Source organism: Oreochromis niloticus, linkage group LG8, assembly GCF_001858045.2.
Source record: "Oreochromis niloticus isolate F11D_XX linkage group LG8, O_niloticus_UMD_NMBU, whole genome shotgun sequence".
NCBI lineage: Eukaryota > Metazoa > Chordata > Actinopteri > Cichliformes > Cichlidae > Oreochromis > Oreochromis niloticus.
In genome coordinates, this window is record NC_031973.2 from 30,470,157 (window position 1) to 30,490,855 (window position 20,699).

Below are 20,699 nucleotides of genomic sequence, written 5' to 3' on the forward strand. Positions count from 1 at the left end.
CCAAAAACTCCAGAAAAAATAAATGAAAGCATACACAAGGTTGGAGCTGCATGTAGGCGGAGCTGGAGCATTGCTTCAGGAATGGAACTAATAAACTGTGCGGGCCATTCAGTGTCGTACTTTGCCTTGAGTGTATCATTACACTGCAGCTCCATCTGAATCTGCACAGGTGCAGTTCAGCAAAGTCCGCTGACTTGGTTCAACATTACTTGGCAACAGGGAAAGTGAGGCAGGTTGCACTGGTGCATTTGTGACAGCTTCACTTGAAATGCCTTCACCGCATCACACATGCCATGTCCATGAACTGACAGATTTCCTTGCTGAGCTCAAAAACTCGATTGAGAACTTTTATTCCAACTCACCCAACAGAAATTGACGGCGATTTAAACTTTTAGCTCAGATAAAATTTACGGTTTGCGTTACGGTGATCATTACATGCTCGATTTTTAGGACTTTACCACACAGCGTTTCCTGGTGTATGATGCAGTAATATGCTGTTAACTCACCAGTACAGTTCTCCTCCTGCATCTTTACTCGCATCCTGCTGACTAGTCCGCTTTTTTCACCGCACAACACCGGCGCTCCATCCAACAGTTTGTCCCAGGGCAGTTTCATGTCGGTTACACTTTGACATACGTTTTAAAAAATGTCTTTTCCTGTCGTTGTCCCGTGCATCGATTTAATGTTCAATATTTCCTCTCCACGGATGAAGATGCTCAGCTGTGCAATGTCCATCATGTCTGTACTTTCATCCACAGCAAGAGAGTGTTGTGGAAGTTTTCCACTTAAATAAAGCCTGCAGATGAGCGGTGAGCGGTAGCTAACATTCTTTAATCAAAACACACAGAACAGACAACCAAGCTTGTGGAGAGCCTGCATGACCACGGGGCAGGTCAGCAGAGTCTCACTGAGCCTAGCATGGCTCTCAGTTAAATACCTTCTCCAGGAACAAAACGCAGTACACAGCTGTTTCACACCTTAAGGTTCACACTCCCTTGCTACCTCCCAGAGTCCTCGAAGAGACAAAAGACTCTTCCTGTGGAGTGGTCTGCTTCCCCCCCAACTTCCTTCTTACAGTATGGGTGTCAGACATGTTAAAATCCAGTGGCACCAAGGCATTATACAATAAAATAATGTGATTAGTACATAAATAAAAGAAATTCCTTTACAAGAGTATGCAATAAAGTTTTTGCTTCTTTCACACAACTGTGTTCTTAAATCAGTGGCCATCTCACAAACCCGATCAGCAATCGTATTTCTCCTCAGGCTCACATTTGCCAAAATCTGCGTTTTGTCTGGACACAAGACGTCGCACAGCTTCATCATGCAGCTCTTCAGAGTGGTACCGGGCTGATTTGGCTATCTCCTCTGCTGCAATAAAACTTGCTTTCACAACAGCTTCACTTTGTCATTTTGCTCTGGTGAAAAAAGTCTGCTGAAATGTCAGATTCTTCTTTAGCTCTTCTACTTTCTGTAGTTTCTGCTCTGCATTTAGGTTTTTCAGCTTATCCTGACGTTTTGTCTCGTAGTGCCGTCTTAAATTAAATTCCTTAATTACAGCCACATTAGCTCCACTAATAAGACACACGGGTTTACCAGCAATGTCTGTAAACATATATTCAGTCACCCACTGGCGCTGAAAGGCTCTGCTTTCAGAATCAACTTTTCTCTCCACCATTGTGTGCACGGCTAGCTTCGCAATAACAGAAGTTTGACTTGATTGACATGGGAATCTTCCCAGTTAGCCTAGCGTTCAGCAAGGAGCCTGCAGCGCTGCATTATGGGATCTGTAGTTTGTATATTATTAGCGCCTTATATCGCCGGGCCATGCATAACAATAATAGTACATTTATATAAAATGATCTCGCGGGCCGGATATAAATGTACGCCGGGCCGGATGTGGCCCGCGGGCCTTGACTTTGACACATGTGGCATAAGCCAATCACTCAGGACTCGCTCACCCCCTCCCTCCTGGCTCACAGCTTCTTCTTCTTCTTGATTGGCAACCAATGTTAAGGCGCATTACCGCCCCCTGGCTCACAGCTCAGTGGACATTTAGATGAGAAAATATATATTTGAGACATTTAAGGAAAATACTAATAAAATCAAAATAAACAAAATAAATGTTCCCTTTAGAAATTTTTTTGCTCTATAAAATAGTTTTCTTTTAGAATCACTCATCTTAGCAGTAGCATATACATGAAAAGAGAAACAAATTAAGTTTGAGTGAAAATGTACATTTTTTGCACTCTCTGGTCAACTGACTCAGTGAATCAAATGAATGAAAAAACCCGACTCACTTTGGTGAGTGACTCATTAAAACTCGATTCAGTAAAAAGAATCAAATTTACCATCACTAGAGTCTGGCACATCACATGGTTGCACATTAAACGCCGTAGCAAACATCTCTAGTTCCTTTTGGATATTCTTCACATCTTGAAACCTCTCGTCAAATGCCTGAATGAGTTTTGCACAAGGACTGTTGTCGTTTGGCGCTACATAATTTGTTTGTTTTATTTTATTGTGAAAGAACTATAGAGGAAGCGTCCACCTTTTCGCACATGCGTAGAAAAACATTCTAGTTTCCGGAACCGATCAGGCAGCCAAAGGCAACAACATGGCTGCTGATAGCGATGTGAGTTTGTTTTGTAACATGTCAGTATGGTTATTAAGCGCGCTGTAACAACACGACAGCTGAATTTGCGTTTACGTTTGTGTTTTGCAGCCCGAGTCGGAGGTTTTCGAGATCACCGACTTCACCACTGCATCCGAGTGGGAGCGGTAAGCCAGCTGGTCATTACTCTGAAAACTAGGATTACTCCACAGGTTTACGTGTTCCGCACAGCTCTCCCTTTGGGAGACACGAACCTGCATTTATTTATTCAGGCCTAAACATAACAACATGATTGTATTTTACAGCGAACCTAACCTCAAATATTCAAGCTAAAGAGTGAGGCTGTGCATCTGTGTATATACATTTATTGACATCACTTTGGGCACCACCACTCTGATATCGCACAGCAGCCATCACTAAAACTATAACACTACACAGATATAGATGTGCTTCCTGTGTAGATGAATAGCGAGACTGATGGCTTATGTGTAAGTCATTTTTAAAATAATCCTCTGGATATTGATTACCAAACAAACTGTAGTCAACTAAAATGTATTATTACAAAATGTGTGTTAAATAAAAATGCATTTTCCAAAAACTGACCTGTAATTAGACACATTTGTCAATAAAGAACTCACCAACTGGTTAGGATATCAGTGGGGCTCATACAGTGTCAGGAGTGGGACAGCTAGGCATGAGCCAGAGGTTTGGAGTGGAGTGGGTTTCCATAATCGATTTTCCAATTAAAATCGATTTTAGCTTGAATAAAGTGATATTGATTCATTAAATCCTGAATCGATTTTAAATATAAATGTATTTTTCCAGAAACTCCAGAATCTCAGGTTAAACCTCACAAAACGATTTCAACAACCAGCAAACAGCTGAAACAGTAAATGAGAGCAGCTACACGGATTCCACACAAAGACGCAAACACAGAGCGTGGATCGTTCACCCGACGGCATGTACACAGACGCGCTGTACAAGCTGAAAGCCGACAGGTCACAGATTCTGAGCTGCAGGTTTTGTCACTCTGACCAAAATTGACTGAACCAGCAGCAAAAGAAGATCCAAACTAGGCTTCACGTTTGATAAACATCGTCATTAAATCTCTTATACTTTGGCTGTTTTGCTTCCACCACGATAAAAATCACACTTCCTGCACAGCTCTCTCTCTCTCTCTTTGTACTTCAAGAACAGTTTCCCATCTCAAGTCTCTGTTTTCTGCATTATTCGCTGCTTATTATGCACCAGTCTACCGTTGTTTACAGCGCTGTCGGCCGCTGTTTTTCTAAAAAAAAAAAAAAAAAAGTATTTATTTATTTTTAAATGACCTCCGTCAACAAAGCCTCATTTCTGCTGTTCAATTCTGAAGAGATTTAAACTTTAGCTGTGTCTGTAATCAGACCTCTGTAACTTTGCTTCACTTCAGCAGCATCAGGTCATTGATTCATGGATTCTTCAGTTTTTGTTCTACTGCAGAATATTTTTAAGGTTAAAAAAATGCTAGGACAGGAAAATCTGCTTCATGTTTTTCTGTTTTATCCTCAGTTACTTTGACACAAAGGCATCTGCTGTGATGTTCACACCTCTGATGAAGGCTCACATGTATCAGTACTGATAAATTATCACAATTATTATATTTCTGACTGTCTGAGACAAAATTTTCCCCGAATCAAATCGAATCAGGACCCTTTGAATCGGAATCGAATCTATTCTAGAAATCAGTGCTGATGCCCTAGTTTGAACTGGCACCAGGTCGTCGGTGATTTCGTATTCATACGGGTCTGCCTGCACTGATTACGGGGGGGTGTACCAAAGAACTGTCTCGGCAACTTACCGCGTTGTCATCTCCTAATATGTTGATCCATTGGTTGGTGCAGCTCCTGTGTGCAGAGGCAGTTCAAATGGATGCAGCCTCTTTAACTTGTAACAAATCACAGTTAACATTTGCATTCAGTCATATTCATTGCTTACTGTTAATGTAATATTTAAAACACAGTGTGCTTGGAGGGAAATTCATTTCTGAAGATTAGTTTCAGTGGTTATTTAGCATGAACCAGACACTGTGCATGTATGCTGGGCTAATCTGTTCATCTGCCTGAAGTTTTGTGTCCAGAGTGGAGGAAGTGCTTAATGATTGGAAGCTGACAGGGAACACTGCACGCAAGGTTTCTCCAGAAAAGGTATTTTGCACTCATCGAACCTTTACATGCGTGTGAAGTATGCAGAAAGGAAGTACTTCACCTTCATCATATGATGCTGCATTATCTGAACACAGGGGGAATACACCAGTGGAACCTGGGGGGAGAAGTCACAGGAAATTAATTTTGCTGACTTCAAGTTCTACATAACCCACTACTTTCTGAAACAAGCATGTGAAGAGGATGATGGGAAGGACAACCTTGAGGAAGGTAGAGTCACTTTGTCTGCACTATTATCAACATCAGCTTTTAGTATCATTGACTCTTTGTTGTAAATGATGTTGACAGTGTTGGACAGTCCTGCTCAGTACACATGCAGCCTGTGGTAGAAGAAACCCAGAAGAAGGACCGTCACGTTTTCAGAATTTTGTTATCAGAATGATGACAAGCTGGCATCCAGTCTCCACACACTTTATTATGTAGCCTTAGTTTGTATTATTCTGCAGATTTGCAGAAATATTTATTATTATTAACATCATCCCAGGGCACAGCTGTGGGCCTTCATCCTCTGGTTTTCATGCTTTGACTCTGGCCTGAACCACAGCCTGCTCCCAGACCACTGTTGAAACACTGATTAAGTAAACCTTCTTCTCTGAAAAAGCACGAGGTTTGGATGTATCCGCTTAAAAAAGGGAATAAACACCTTTTTTCTTTGTACAAAAAAAGCAAGCAAAGCAGAAATGTTACCTGGATAGTTGCTTATTTGGTTGTGAATGGCAGTGGACGTCCACTGAGGAGGGTAGCAAGGCTCCATCTTTGAAATCGAACGCAGCACTGAGGTCTAGCAGGACAAGCACAGAGATGAGTCCACTGTCAGAGGCCATAAGAAGATCATTTGTAACCTTCACTAAAGCTGTTTCTGTGCTGTGATGAGCTCTGAAACCTGACTGAAACTCTTCAAATAAGCCATTCCTCTGCAGATGATCTGTTAGCTGTTTGACAACTACTCTTTCAAGGATGTTTGATATGAAAGGAAGGTTGGAGATTGGCCTGTAAGTCAGCTGAGTGAAGAGAGCCTCAGTCATCAGTGATGTACAGGACAGTAAATTACTGCCACCTTGTGGCCACAACACAAGTGAGCATCTGTGAGAAGTCAACCCAGTACAGTTATTTTGACAGATATCCCACTTTAATAATCATATGCACCCTCAGATGGGGTTTAAAATGAACGATGTTTTTGACACAGTTCTTCTGTTGGCAGATGCTATACCGTTGGCAATGCAGGATCTTCTCTGTATGAACAATGATTTCCCTCCACGAGCCCACTGCCTGGTCAGATGGTAAGTTTAGTCTTTACTTTCTTTGCTAAAAAACTGCTTCACTCAAAGAAATTGAGTAGTCATTTATATGCACCCCTCACAGCAAGAAGGTCCCGGATCAAATCTGTGTGGAGATGCATGCTGTAACTGTGCCTGCGCGGGTTTCCTCCACAGTGCAAAGATGTGCGTGTTAGGTTAAATGGATATGTGAGCTAGATACAGTGCATAGCATAAAGTGCAACATGAATATATAGTTTAAGTGTGTCTTGCATTTAAGAGTGCAAGTCCAGAAAGTGCAAGTCTTCCTGGCTTTGAGTTGCCAGAAAGACTTGCTTCATAAATATAAGCACAGAATCATAGATGCGTCTACAAACCAGTAATTCAGACAATTTCTGAATATTTTATTTTTCTTCAGAGTGAAATAGTAAAATAATATCCCATTTATTAGCGATGGTCTTGATAAATTGTTACCAAGGGATCTAACAGCATACAGAATAAAGCAAATGTTTCTTCCAGTGTAGTAAGTGGATATGTGGATAAATGTCTGCTGTGATCCTGTATGTGTTTGTAGGTATGGCATACGAGAGTTTGTGGTCATCACCCCTGGAACGAACTGTGAGGCCATCATCAGTGAGTCGAAATGCAACCTGCTTCTAAGCTCCATCTCCATTTCTCTGGCCAACAGTGGCTGGTAAGTTACGGTCATTGCACTTTGTGGAAGGTTTTCTGAGCACATTAGTGCCTCCTGACGGTGTGTTGTGTGTTCATGTTTGAGTTTTAAGTGTGCAACTAAAGGAGTGAGGTTTTTATTTTCTTTCTTTTTTTTCTCTTACATTTATTCTGCGGTTGTTTGATCAGTTTTTATGTGTGCACTGTAAACGTGCATCACAGTTTAAAGAATCAGTGATTCAGCTCTGAGGGTTTTCACAGTCCGTAGCTTTGCACTGTATTTGGTGAGCAATTTTTTTTTTTTTTGCCTGTCCCGTTTGGCTCTTTTGCCATCAGAATTATTGTCTAAAGGCGAAGAAAGATGCCCAACGGATTTACTTTACCAAATGGACCATCCCAGCCTTGCCGTATTGGTCTATTTGATTCACCTTTTATTGTTTATTTTATTTTATTTTCACTTCCTGAATACAGGACAGACTTGACTGAGGAAATAAAAGGGGGGAAAGAAAGAGGGAAAGAAAAACAGCGGGGAAGAGGGATGGGGATAAAGGGCAAAAAACAAAAACCAACAAAATAAGCAGACAAAAAATACATATATCGATCACCTGGATCACCTGTTGAGAAAGAAAAAAGAGAAAACAAGCAGAAGAAAAAGAGAGCAATATAATAAACAACATCACGATGATCTATGGGAATATAACAGTAAATACTAAATATTAAACATTATTGTGCAGCACGTAAGATCGACAGCGCACAGTGTGCTTTGAGGTTGGAGCCAAAAAGGGTGTAGTTCGTGTGTGTGAGACCCCGTGTGTACACCTGTGAGTATGAGCGCGCTTGTATTTAAAAGGTTCCTTCATGTAATGATCTGTTTGAGGGTGTGGGGAGCCACAGCCCCGTCCTCCAGGGCATGAAGCAGGTATGGAGGAGATCAAGACTCCAGACATCCAGAGGCCCCCAGAACACAAGAGACTAGGGCTGCCACAAACGATTATTTTGATAGTCAACTAGTCACCGATTATTTTTGCAATTAGTCGACTAATCAGATCATGCATCCAGTGGACGTAAAACGTACAGCTTATTGCACCAGCAGCATCTGCTCTTAAAAAACTATCATTAGCTTACAGCTTTAAGTGTTTAAGGTATGTGCTAACTAAAAATAAAGACAAGATGATAGTTTATTAAATTTTAATGAAATCTGCAGATTGTTTTGGTGGAGTTTAATAAACTCAGCCGTCTGCTCCTTGCTATCTAAAATATAACAGGACACCGAAGTATGTTCTCAAGCATCTCACACTTCTGATAATCAGTTGTTTGCTTGACGTTTATTCAGCTGTGTAAAACTATAACTCTAATCTCAGCCAAACTGATTTACCCAGGAACAAATAAAATACTAAAAAAAGCCAAACAATAACATTTTTCAGTTATCTAAGTGACTTATACATCATGTTTAACCTGAGTAGTGAAAGACGGCGGTGGGTTTGAAAACGATTTGCCGGGAGTCTGGTGTTCTCACCGGCTCTAGTGAGCCTAGAACCCCGGCTAGCTATCGAGCTGGTGGGCAGTGATGGGAATAACAGCGTTACAAGTAGCGGCGTTACTAACGGCGTTACTTTTTTCAGTAACGAGTAATCTAACTAATTACTATTCTTATCGTTACAACGGCGTTGCAGTTACTAACAAGGAAACGCGGTCTGTTACTATTTTTCAACAAACAGACGGCTGAAGCTGTGTTCAGCTTACCGCATCTTATATCAGTTGCACGGAAGTAGCTGTAAGTAATCTGGACGCTACAGCTTTAAGCAGCTGCGCGCTCCCGCGGACGGCAATCACGATCACTGTCTAGCACAACACCTGGAGCTCAGGGGGCAAAACAATCGCATGAGTGCTGCTGTTTGACTGAGGAAGAATAAAGTAGTCGTGGTAAGTCAATCACATGACCACTTAACCCTTTAAAACCGGTTGGAGCGGGCACACTCCGTTTTGCGTAACTATTTTTAAATCCCGGTAGCTCTTCAACCACGTAAGCTAGAGCAATAATTTTTTTTACATATGAAACCGGAGAAGTTGTACTTACATCTTATGCCATCAGCTTGTCCTAGGGCACGGTTTTCTTCTACATATAGCTTTGCAAAAACTGCATAAAAAGCGCTTGCAGCAACAAAAACATAATATTCCAGAAACACGTTTTGCCGATCCGATCAGCTGTTCGTAACACTTCCTACGTTGGAATAGACGTCAGTGCGAACTTTCGCATGTCCACCATTACCTGCCCGAAACCGGAAGTGACGTCATTTTCGCGGAAACGTAGTTTTTTTTACTGTCAGGGCCTCAGAGCCTATACTGGTGTTTTTAAAAGTTATCTTTGACTTTATGACTTTCTGTGTCGTTTCTGGGATGCTTAGGACTCGAATTGCACTGCTGGAAATAGTTTATTTTGATGCATATGCTGCTTTTTTGCAAATTTGCACTATAATATTTATTTTCGTTTTTCCTGCAGTATATAAAAATTGGTGTATTTCAAAAGTAAAACTATGAAGACACTTAAAATAAATTTCCTGTGGTGGGAAACTATTTTGTGCAACTTTTTTGTATTTACAGTTTTGAGGGATAAGCCTCTTAAATTTCTCTAACTAGAAATATATGTTAAAAAAACAAAAATGATTTTCAATTTTTTTGTAGTTTATTGCACTTTTTTGCAATTTATGTAATTACTATGCACTTAATGCATACATATTATTAAAATTTGGGCTGTAATGGTTGTATTGATGTATATCAACTTGAAATGCTCCCAAAATTGGCACTACAGCATGTAAAAATATAATATAAGCTCTGGCGGACTTGGTTCTATGGTAGGTCTTAAAGGGTTAAAGACAAAGCAACAAGGTGCCAGTTTTTAAATTGTGTTGATAGGCCACATAAAACCAGAGTCATGATTAACAATATATACGCAGCGTTTTTTCCTCAATAGTTTCGCCACGTTAGCGCTAGCAAGCACTCTCTGCTTATGAGCAAAAAAACAAAACAAAAACAAGTTTTAGGAGTGACGGCGAGAGAGAGAGAGAGAGAGAAAGAGAGAGGGAGAGAGAGAAAGAGAGAGAGAAAGAGAGAGAGCGAGTTTTGAGATGTGAGAGATTTGTGACGTTTAGCGTGTTTGGAGTGTGTAGTTAATGTGTTGTCTTGTGTAGTTAGTGTGTAGTGTTGTGGATAGTTTTGTGTTGTGTGTCAGAACAATGAGGCGACTGCTGTCTCCAGGTAGAAACAGCAGTGATACACCTGCTGCTGTCAGACCTGCAGGTATCAGGCTGTGATGTTCTCCTTTATAGTGGACAGAAATGATTTTTTTGGAGTGGCACAAATAATTTGTGGCATCTTATTAAAGAACAGCTGATTGTTCTGTAAATAGTTTGAAATGGTTATTTTAAAAAAGGGTAAAAGGTAAATGGATGCAAATAACTTTGTTGTTTGCAAAACTTGTGCATAGGATTTTAAAATTGACAATTAATATTTGCATTTGAAGTTATGAAATATGATTCATTAAACATGTTTGTGGTTGTTATAGTAAAAATATAACTTTTTCTACTGTGATTTTCTGTTTTTTTGTCTGATTTTAGATCAATTCTGGTTATACAGTATGACAAAATGAGAACATAACTGTAAATTCAGGCACGTGAGGTTGTGCTAAAAAGAATGATACCAAACAAGGCAAAGTAAATAGTTTTTAAAGGTAAAATGTGGAGAGAAAATCAAGAGTAGTAAAAAAATGGCCAATTATACCCTGGACGCCAGAGGGTTAAACGTTCTTTGTTTTTTGTTTTTTTTAAGTAACGCAATAGTTACTTTTCCAAGTAATTAATTACTTTTAGAATATTGTAACTCAGTTACTTTTTTGAAGAAGTAACTAGTAACTATAATTGAATTACTATTTCAAAGTAACTTGCCCAACACTGCTGGTGGGTAACAGACGTCTCCGAAAACGTCTGAGCGCTTTTGAAAATATGTGGTGTCTTGATAAACTGAGCAGATATTTGAAGTTTACACAGCTACATTCTCGCCTGAAAAACTTGTTAGACGTTTATTTTGTGACCCAGAAAGAATAATAAGAGTAATATTAAAACTAACTAGCAGCCGCCATTGCTGGAAACTGAGCAGGGCCGCGCTATGAATTCTGGGACACAGCTTCTTCTTCTTTTGCCTTTAACGGCAGCTGGCATGCTTGTACATGCAGTGCTGCCATCTTCTGTTTCAGTCCGTTATTACACTCTCAAATCCTACTACTTATTCCTGCGTCTTTTGTGATCTTACAAGGCTTCAAATGACGCGTCGACTATTAAATTAGTCGTTGACGATTTAATCGTGACTAGTCGACTAATCGTGGCAGCCCTACAAGAGACCAAGGAAGACCAACAGAGGGGCAGCCGCGCCACTATCCCAGAAAGAGCTGAGGAGAGCCCCAGATGAGGGGTCACTCAGCAGCCGCGGAGCAGAAGCCAGGGCGGGTTGCAGTGACGTGTCTGTGAGCTCCGCCTGCAGCCAGCTGTGCCAGAGTGCCCGAGCCCCAGGCCGAGAGGCCGAGGGCACCCCACCCCCGAAGTGGCCTGAGCGAGCCCCAGGCTCCAGGCCCTGATAAGCAGACACCAAGGAGTGCGCCAGTGTGTATCTGGACGCCCATCCCCAGACACAAAGAACCACCAACGCACCGATGTCTGAGGCCGTCTGCCACTGGCAGGGGAAGTGGTGGGGGAGATAGGCCTCCAAACCTTGGAGGGCCTGAGATGTCCCCAGAGAGGTGGCGTCTGATACCCAACCTGACATATAGACACAGACATACAGGCACACACAGATACAAACATCCATTCCCACCCTCATGCTCTCATATGTAATTACTCCACACTCACCCAACGTGGAGACAGACATAAAGAGACACTGTACACACAATAATGGATTGCATTTATATAGCGCTTTTCTAGGCACCCAAAGCGCTTTACAATTCCACTATTCATTCACTCTCACATTCGCACACTGGTGGAGGCAAGCTACAGTTGTAGCCACAGCTGCCCTGGGGCAGACTGACAGAAGCGAGGCTGCCATATCGCGCCATCGGCCCCTCTGGCCAACACCAGTAGGCGGCAGGGTAAAGTGTCTTGCCAGGACAGAGAGAGCAGGGGGATCGAACCGGCAACCTTCCGGTTACAGATGAGCTTCCCAATCCCCTGAGCCACGGTCACCCGTATCACACTCTTTTTCTCTTTTTCACACTCCCCAAGCGTACTCTAAGAACCGGGTCTAGGTACCCTTGCCCCTGGAGGGGGAAACTGCGCCCAGACCCAGGTAGTGTTACCCTTTTCCCTGGGGTGGAGAGAAGCAGACTGCCCTGACTCCGCAGCAGCAGGGAGGCCCCACATTCCAGACCCCAATCGGATGGCCAACTCCTTCTCCAGGCCCCCCGCTCCAGCAGGCCACAGTGAACGGGGGTGTGTGAAGACTCCAAACCTCCCTCCGCCCGCTCATATGTAGTGTTGATGCATGTGTGTTCTAAGGTGCATTTAAAACCCAGGAGGGCATGGAGCTACCTGCCAGAGAGCAGCAGGTAAGCGCATAGCCCCTCCTGATAGCCCTCAATGGCTACATGTATTTAAAATTGAGATTGGGATGCCTCCTCTGCACCCTGGTGACACACCTTTACCCCAAGGCCCTGCATGTGTGGGTGATTGTGGTGGAGCGGGAAGAGGGAGGCAGCTGGAGAGGGAAGGAAGGGAGGGGCAAGTGACCCCTCCCTGGGGCCAGCTCCCCCGCTGACCCCAGTAGGCACCCCCATACTCTGCAACCCGCCAGGGAAAGGGGGCCCAGGCCCATCCGGACCGGGGCCCAGTTCAGCAGCACCGCCTGGCCCCACAGAGCCCGGGACAGCCCACCCGACCCCACCACAGAGAAAACTGCTCCCACCCCGTCATCCACTCATCTTCCAGACTACACAACACAATAGATGGCCAGGCTGAGATCTTTCTCCACCTCTCCTCTATATATACATATATATATATATAAACCGCCCGCAGGGGCGTGCTGGGTGTTTTTTTTATATATAACACCCAGCACGCCCCTACGGGCGGTTTATCCTTCAAGCTCGGGTCCTCTACCAGAGGCCTGGGAGCTTGAGGGTCCTGCGCAGTATCTTAGCTGTTCCCAGGACTGCGCTCTTCTGGACAGAGATCTCCGATGTTGTTCCCGGGATCTGCTGGAGCCACTCGCCTAGCTTGGGAGTCACCGCACCTAGTGCTCCGATTACCATGGGGACCACCGTTACCTTCACCCTCCACATCCTCTCGAGCTCTTCTCTGAGCCCTTGGTATTTCTCCAGCTTCTCGTGTTCCTTCTTCCCGATATTGCTGTCATTCGGAACCGCTACATCGATCACTACGGCCGTCTTCTCCTGTTTGTCTACCACCACTATGTCCGGTTGGTTAGCCACCACCATTTTGTCCGTCTGTATCTGGAAGTCCCACAGGATCTTAGCTCGGTCATTCTCCATCACCCTTGGGGGCATCTCCCATTTTGACCTCGGGACTTCCAGGTTATACTCGGCACAGATGTTCCTGTACACTATGCCGGCCACTTGGTTATGGCGTTCCATGTATGCCTTGCCTGCTAGCATCTTGCACCCTGCTGTTATGTGCTGGATTGTCTCAGGGGCATCTTTACACAGCCTGCACCTGGGGTCTTGCCTGGTGTGATAGACCCCAGCCTCTATGGATCTTGTACTCAGAGCTTGTTCTTGTGCTGCCATGATTAGTGCCTCTGTGCTGTCTCTCAGTCCAGCTTTGTCCAGCCACTGGTAGGATTTCTGGATATCAGCCACCTCCTCTATCTGCCGGTGGTACATACCGTGCAGGGGCCTGTCCTTCCATGATGGTTCCTCGTCTCCCTCCTCTTTCTTGGGTTTCTGCTGCCTGAGGTATTCACTGAGCACTCGGTCAGTTGGGGCCATCTTCCCAATGTATTCTTGGATGTTCGTTGTCTCATCCTGGACTGTGGTGCTGACACTCACCAGTCCTTGGCCCCCTTCCTTCCGCTTATGTCTGTGAAGGTTCTCAGTCATCCAGGTCATCGTAGTCAAAGGAGTTTGCAAAGAAAAGCAGAACTGAAGAAGCTTCTCGGATGAGAGGTGAAACGTCTTCAAGCAACTCAAAGAAGTCCAGACGCTTTTCTTTGCAAACTCCTTTGACTTCCTTCCGCTTAGCGTACAGCCTCAGGGTGCTGGACTTGGGGTGAAACCCTCCATGCATGGTAAGGAGCTTTCTTGTCTTTATGTCAGTGGCTTCTATCTCCTCCTTTGGCCAGCCTATTACCCCAGCAGGGTACCTGATCACGGGCAGGGCGTAGGTGTTGATGGCCCGGATCTTGTTCTTACCGTTCAGCTGACTCCTCAGGACTTGCCTGACCCTCTGCAGGTACTTGGTGGTTGCAGCTTTTCTAGCGGCCTCTTCATGGTTCCCATTCGCCTGCGGGATCCCCAGGTACTTGTAACTGTCCTCTATGTCTGCAATGTTGCCTTCTGGTAGTTCGATCCCCTCAGTTCTGACTACCTTTCCTCTCTTTGTTACCATCCGACTACACTTCTCCAGCCCGAATGACATCCCGATGTCATTGCTGTATAGCCTGGTAGTGTGGATCAGTGAATCGATGTCTCGTTCACTCTTGGCATACAGCTTGATGTCATCCATGTACAGGAGGTGGCTGACAACCGCTCCGTTTCGTAGTCGGTATCCGTAGCCAGTCTTGTTAATGATCTCACTGAGGGGGTTCAGGCCTATGCAGAACTGCAGTGGGGACAGAGCATCTCCTTGGTAGATCCCGCACTTGATGGTGACTTGTGCTATGGGCTTGGAGTTGGCCTCTAGTGTTGTGCGCCACATCCCCATTGAGTTCCTGATGAAGGCTCTTAGGGTCCTGTTGATCTTGTACAATTCTAGGCATTCCAGTATCCAGCTGTGGGGCATTGAGTCATAGGCCTTCTTGTAATCAATCCAGGCTGTGCACAGGTTGGTCAGTCTGGTCTTGCAGTCTCGGCTGACTGTTCTGTCTACCAGTAGCTGGTGTTTTGCGCCTCTGGTATTCTTGCCCATCCCTTTCTGTGCCCCGCTCATGTATTGACCCATGTGCCCGTTCATTTTAGCCGATATGATGCCTGACAGGAGCTTCCATGTAGTACTGAGGCAGGTTATTGGTCGGTAGTTGGATGGGACCGGTCCCTTCTTGGGGTCCTTGAGGATCTATATATATATATATATATATATATATGTATATATATATGTATATATGTATATGTGTATATGTATATATGTATATGTATATATGTATATGTATATATATATATATGTATATGTATATATGTATATATATATGTATATATATATATATATATATATATGTGTGTGTGTGTGTGTGTGTGTGTGTGTGTGTGTGTGTGTTCCTGAAGAGAGGAAAGCTCCTGTAAGATGTGACAACCTCCCCCACCAGTTGAAGAGCCCCCCAGGTGGCTCGATGCACTGGTGGCACCCTGTGCCAGGGCTGGGCCCCCAGACACCCACCCGCCCACAACCCCGGCAACACACCAACCAGGACCCAAGCCCCCAAGGCCCGGCCAGGGTCCCAGCCCAGAGACAGAGCGCCCCCAGAACCTCACGCCCATCCCGGACCCACCCAGGGGCAGCCAGGCTACCAGGTCAGTAACCCACGTCCATCAGCACAGACCCTCCCCTAGCCCCGCTGCACGCAGCCACGTGGAAACCGTCACCTAAGAGCCAACACAGCCCTTAATAGGCCATGACCCATACCCCGGGTTGAGCCCTCCAAGGAAGATGCTCCTGGGGAACCCCCCAACGCCCTAAGCCTGTCCTTACCCCACACCAATCACAACAGCGAAGGTGGGACCAAACTATGACCCCCCATCCCCACTAGGTGATGGAGCTGATCAAAGGAGCCCAGAGCAATTAATCTGATGTGTTGGCAGAGGCTGTATCAAGACTAATGTAATCTAATAGATAATTTCCATAATGGTTAGAATTAAGATTATTTTTATTTTTCCAGTTCATGAGGACTGTTTTCTTGGCTATGCATAGTGCAGTGAAAACCATATGGGCCATATTCTTTCTGTAGTGACATTTTCTAAGCTGCCCAACAAACACACTAAAGGGGAGGCTGGAATGTTACATTTCAGACACTTTGATAAGTCCTCACATATCTCGCGCCAAAACTTCTGAACTGGTGGACAGAACCAAAGAGCGTGGATATAATTGTCGGGTGAGTTGGTTTGGCAGTGTGAGCAGTTGTTGGTAGACGTATAGCCCATTATGAACATCCAATGACCTGTATAGTGCACTCTATGTAGTATTTTGTATTGAATTAATTGAAGACTGGGATTTCTAATTAAATGAAAGGTTTTTAAGCATATCTGAGACCAGAAGTTTTGGTCTAAGTTAACTGATAAATCCGCTTCCCATTTTGCAATATGAAGTGATATTGATTCATCTGTTTTAGAAAGCATTCTGTATATTTTGGATAGTAATTTGGGGGTTTTAAGAGTAAGAAATTGAACCACACTTGGTGGTGTTTGTAGTTCAACTTGACCTGGTTTAAATCTCTTTTTTTACTATGGATTTAATTTGTTGATATTGTAAAAATCTTTTCTTGTTGATCCCATATTGTGTAACTAGTCTGTTAAATGGAATAAATTCTGTTCCTTCTAGTATATGTTCTAAATATTTGATTCCTTTACCACTCCAATCTGAAAAGTTTATCATATTATTGTTTTGTAATATGTCAGGGTTGTTCCAGATAGGTGTACGTTTGCATGGGATTAATGAAGACTCTGTCAACTTCAGAAACTCCCACCATGCTGTCAGAGAAGAGCTGATGTTGATGCTTTTGAAGCATTCATGTCGTTGGATGTTTGAGCTGATAAATGGTAGATCTGAAATCTCTAGATTATTGCAAAGTGCTTGTTCTACATCTAGCCAAGGTTCATCTAAGAGGGTATGTTTTAGCCATCCTGAGATAAACTGAAGCCTGTTGGCTAAGAAGTAGTGCTGAAAGTTTGGTAGTTCTAATCCTCCTTTATCCTTGGTCTTTTGTAGTGTTTTTAAGCTTATACATGGGGGTTTATCTTTCCAAAGGAATTTGGACATATATGAATCTAGAGATCTGAACCAATCTTGTGGCGGTTTAGTTGGGATCATTGAGAATAAATAATTTATTTTTGGTAATATCATCATTTTTATAGCGGCAACCCTTCCCATGAGTGATATGGGTAGACATTTCCATCTAGCCAGATAGAATAGAATAGAATTCAACTTTATTGTCATTGCACATGCACAGGTACAGGGCAACGAAATGCAGATCACCTTCTACTTTCTTTAAAAGTGGGATATGGTTTAATTTAGTTAGATCTGCAAGCTTGGGAGAAACATTAATACCTAAATATTTTATATTTCCCGACTGCAGTGGAGTAGAAGAGGAATTATGGAAGGAGCAATTAATCGGAAAGACTGTAGATTTTGACCAATTAATTGAGTAATCTGATATTCTTGCAAACGAGTTTATCAGTTCAATCACCCCAGAGATATTGGTTTGTGAGTTTTGGAGAAAGAGTAACACATCATCCGCATAAAGGCTGATTTTATGTTCCACGTTCTTGCATTTTATGCCCTTAATTACTGAATTCTGTCTAATTGCTGCTGCTAGTGGTTCAATAAAAATTGCAAACAGTGAAGGGGAGAGTGGGCATCCCTGCCTGGTGCCCCTCAGGAGACAGAAGCTGGAGGATGTCTGGTCATTTGTTCTGACACAAGCTGTTGGGGAATTATATAATATTTTTAACCAGTTGATGAAAGAAGATCCAACACCAAATTTGTTTAAAGTTATAAATAGAAATTTCCAGTTAACTCTGTCAAACGCTTTTTCTGCATCTAAAGATAATATTGTAGTTTCAAGGTTTTTACTGTATGAGTAGTCTATCAGATTAAGTAATCTACGTGTATTTGTTGATGAGTGCCTACCTTTTATGAAACCAGTTTGGTCAGGATGAATTAAGAGGGGGGTTATTTTCTCTAGTCTCTTCGAGAGAGCTTTGCAGATTATTTTAAGGTCTACATTTATAAGGGATATTGGATGATAGCTTGAGGGATATACAGGGTCTTTGCCTGGTTTTAGCAGGAGATTAATGTTTGCAGAATTCATATTTGATGGAAGTCTGCCATTTTCTTTGGTTTCCAACAACGTTCTGTAAAAAACTGGTGCTAGAATCGTCCAGAATTCTTTGTAGAATTCTGCAGGAAAGCCGTCTGAACCTGGAGCCTTATTATTGGGCATACTTATCAGGGCTTCCTGGAGTTCACCTGATGTCAGTGGCGAATCCAGTGCCGTTGCTTGAGAGTCTAATAATTTTGGGAGAGTTATGTTGTCCAAAAACTGATCAATTTCCTTTTTAGATGGGTTTATTTGTGGTGAATACAACATTTTATAGAAATCCCTGAAAATGTTTATTTGTTTCGGGTCATATATTGTGTTCCCAGATGAATCTTGAACAGCACATATAGTTGTGTTTTTGTTTTTTGTTTTTTGTTTAGCTGGCTGCTAGAAATTGACCGGATTTATTACCATGTTCATAATTTTGTAAGCGTAGTCTTTGTACTAAGAATTTTGTTTTTTTATTAGTTATCTCATTTAATTCTAGTTTTGTTTTGCATATTTTGTTCAATGTTTCCTGATCTTGGTGGGACGCGTAGGCTTCTTCTAGTGATTTGATGGTTTTTTCTAATTCCTGAATATTTTTGTTTTCTTTTTTCTTTTTATGTGATGAGAAAGAAATTATTTTACCTCTCATCACAGCTTTCCCTGCTTCCCATAGAACAGAAGCTGATGTTCCGGGAGTGTCATTAAAGTCTAAATATAGAGTCCATTCTTTTTTAAAATATTTAATAAAGTCTTCATCTTTAAACAGTGATGTATTAAATCTCCAGTTTTTACTTGGCGTAGTATTATTCTTGTGCATTAGTGTTAAAGATACAGGAGCATGATCGCTGACAGCTATAGGGTGAATCTCAGTGTCTGAAATGTCCCTCAGCAGTGAGCTGCTGACCAAAAAATAATCCAGACGAGAGTAGGAGTGATGAACATGTGAGAAAAAAGTATATTCCTTACTGCTGGGGTGAAGGGAGCGCCATGCATCGCAAAGACCAAAGTCGCTCATATACTGTTTGATTATATCTGTGGACTGCCAATTACGCTGAGTTCCTGCTGTATTGAGCCTATCCATTTCTTCATTTAGTCCAAGGTTGAGGTCGCCTCCAAGAACAAGTGTGCCATCTAAGTGTTCAGAGAGTGCACTGAAAAAACCGTGAAAGAATGAGGGATCATCAACATTTGGACCATATACACTTACAATACATAGCTTTTTATCAAGTATAGATAGTTTAATGATTAAGAATCTGCCCTCTGGATCTATAACTGTATCGAGTACTGTGAAATTAATATTTTTATGTATTAAAATTGCTACTCCCCTTTGTCTAGAATTATAACAAGCTGAGAACACATTAGGAAACTCAGGTGTTTTAAGTTCTTTTAAACCTCTAAGAGGTCTGTGGGTCTCTTGTTAAAGAACATCTGCCTGTAGTTTTTTGAGTTGGTTAAATATTTTTAACCTCTTTTCTTTGTCAGTGCGCCCCAGGGTGGCTGTGGCTACTATGTAGCTTGCCATCACCATTGTGTGAATGTGTGTGTGAATGGGTGGATGTCTGGATATGTAAAGCGCTTTGGGGTCCTTAGGGACTAGTAAAGCGCTATATAAATACAGGCCATTTACCATTTACCATTTTCTCTGGAGCCAGCTCCATTTACATTCCATGTAACGAATCTTAGTGCACCCATAGATGTTTGTGTATAACTAGGGGTGTATGCTGTGTGTGTTGCTTAGACAGGTGGAGTGAATACATCACTTGTTCGTAAATAAAGAGAAGGAGAGAGAGAAAGAATGTGTGGCGAGATGCTCCCTGAGTCTGACTATGTGTGTGCATATTTACTAATATGAGTACGCTTGACTTAAGTGTGTGTATCCTGTAGGTCTGTGTGCACTGTCTGACTGATGTAAATGTGCTGCCGTTGAGCGCATGACTGTGCGTGATTGTGCTGTGCGTATGTGTCGAAATAAAGGATGTTGTTTGTGGATGAGTCTCGAAGCAGGTGATCGAAGCAGTGAAAGAAAAATAAAAAAGAAAGAAACCAAGGACAAGGGTGAGCAGCATAAAAACAAGAGGGGGGAAAATAGGAAGAAAAAATGAGAAGAAAAAAAAAGACGGAAACATTCCAATCAAACCACTGACGGAGAGTGACGGTGTAAATTCTGCTATGATATCACACTTAAGATGCGATTTGATACTGGTAAGTTAAACAGATAATGCAAGTTAGTGTGAGTGGATGGGGAAAGGGTGTAGCGGATTCTTATCTGGTGTGAAGTTAATACAGCCACGGAGTGATGTCGGGGTCGCGGTGGAGCTGTCCGTCCACGTACAGCCGGTCCACAGCGATGACAGCGCGGGAGCCCTTCTGGATGAAGCCGCTTTGTTCTCTTTGGGGAACTGGTCGTTTACGCTGAAGTCCGTTCCTTTTAATTCCCTGCCGCGACTTTTCGCCTGTTCCTTTTGTTTGAAGTGGCCGAATTTGGCCACGATAGGACGTGGTGTCCCGGTCGCAGCCCGCATGGGGCCGATGCGATGCACTCTATCAAAGGTGATGTTCTTCACCGTGTCCTCCGGCAGCTTCAGGTGGGTTTTGATGAAGCTTTTTGCCGTAGTCTCCAGCGGCTTCTGGAATACCAGAAAATACAAGATTATCACGCATGCCACGAGCTTGTAGATCAATAACTGTCTCTTTTATTTTTTTATTTTCTCTATTTAGCTGGGT

General features: G+C 42.9%; 1 protein-coding gene across 6 annotated transcripts in view; it reads left to right on the top strand.

The window, feature by feature from the left end:
• The window catches only part of LOC109200687 (rab3 GTPase-activating protein catalytic subunit), a gene marked incomplete at its 3' end in the record, with an annotated part of 73,221 nt that overhangs the window by 17,284 nt on the left and 35,238 nt on the right, over positions 1 to 20,699 (top strand). For 5 of the 6 annotated variants that reach the window (XM_025909824.1, XM_025909825.1, XM_025909826.1 and 2 more), the window contains 5 exon segments: positions 2,726 to 2,781; positions 4,719 to 4,797; positions 4,893 to 5,025; positions 6,017 to 6,095; positions 6,646 to 6,765. In XM_025909824.1, the coding sequence (XP_025765609.1) occupies positions 2,726 to 2,781; positions 4,719 to 4,797; positions 4,893 to 5,025; positions 6,017 to 6,095; positions 6,646 to 6,765 (467 nt within the window). 6 annotated transcript variants of the gene reach the window in all.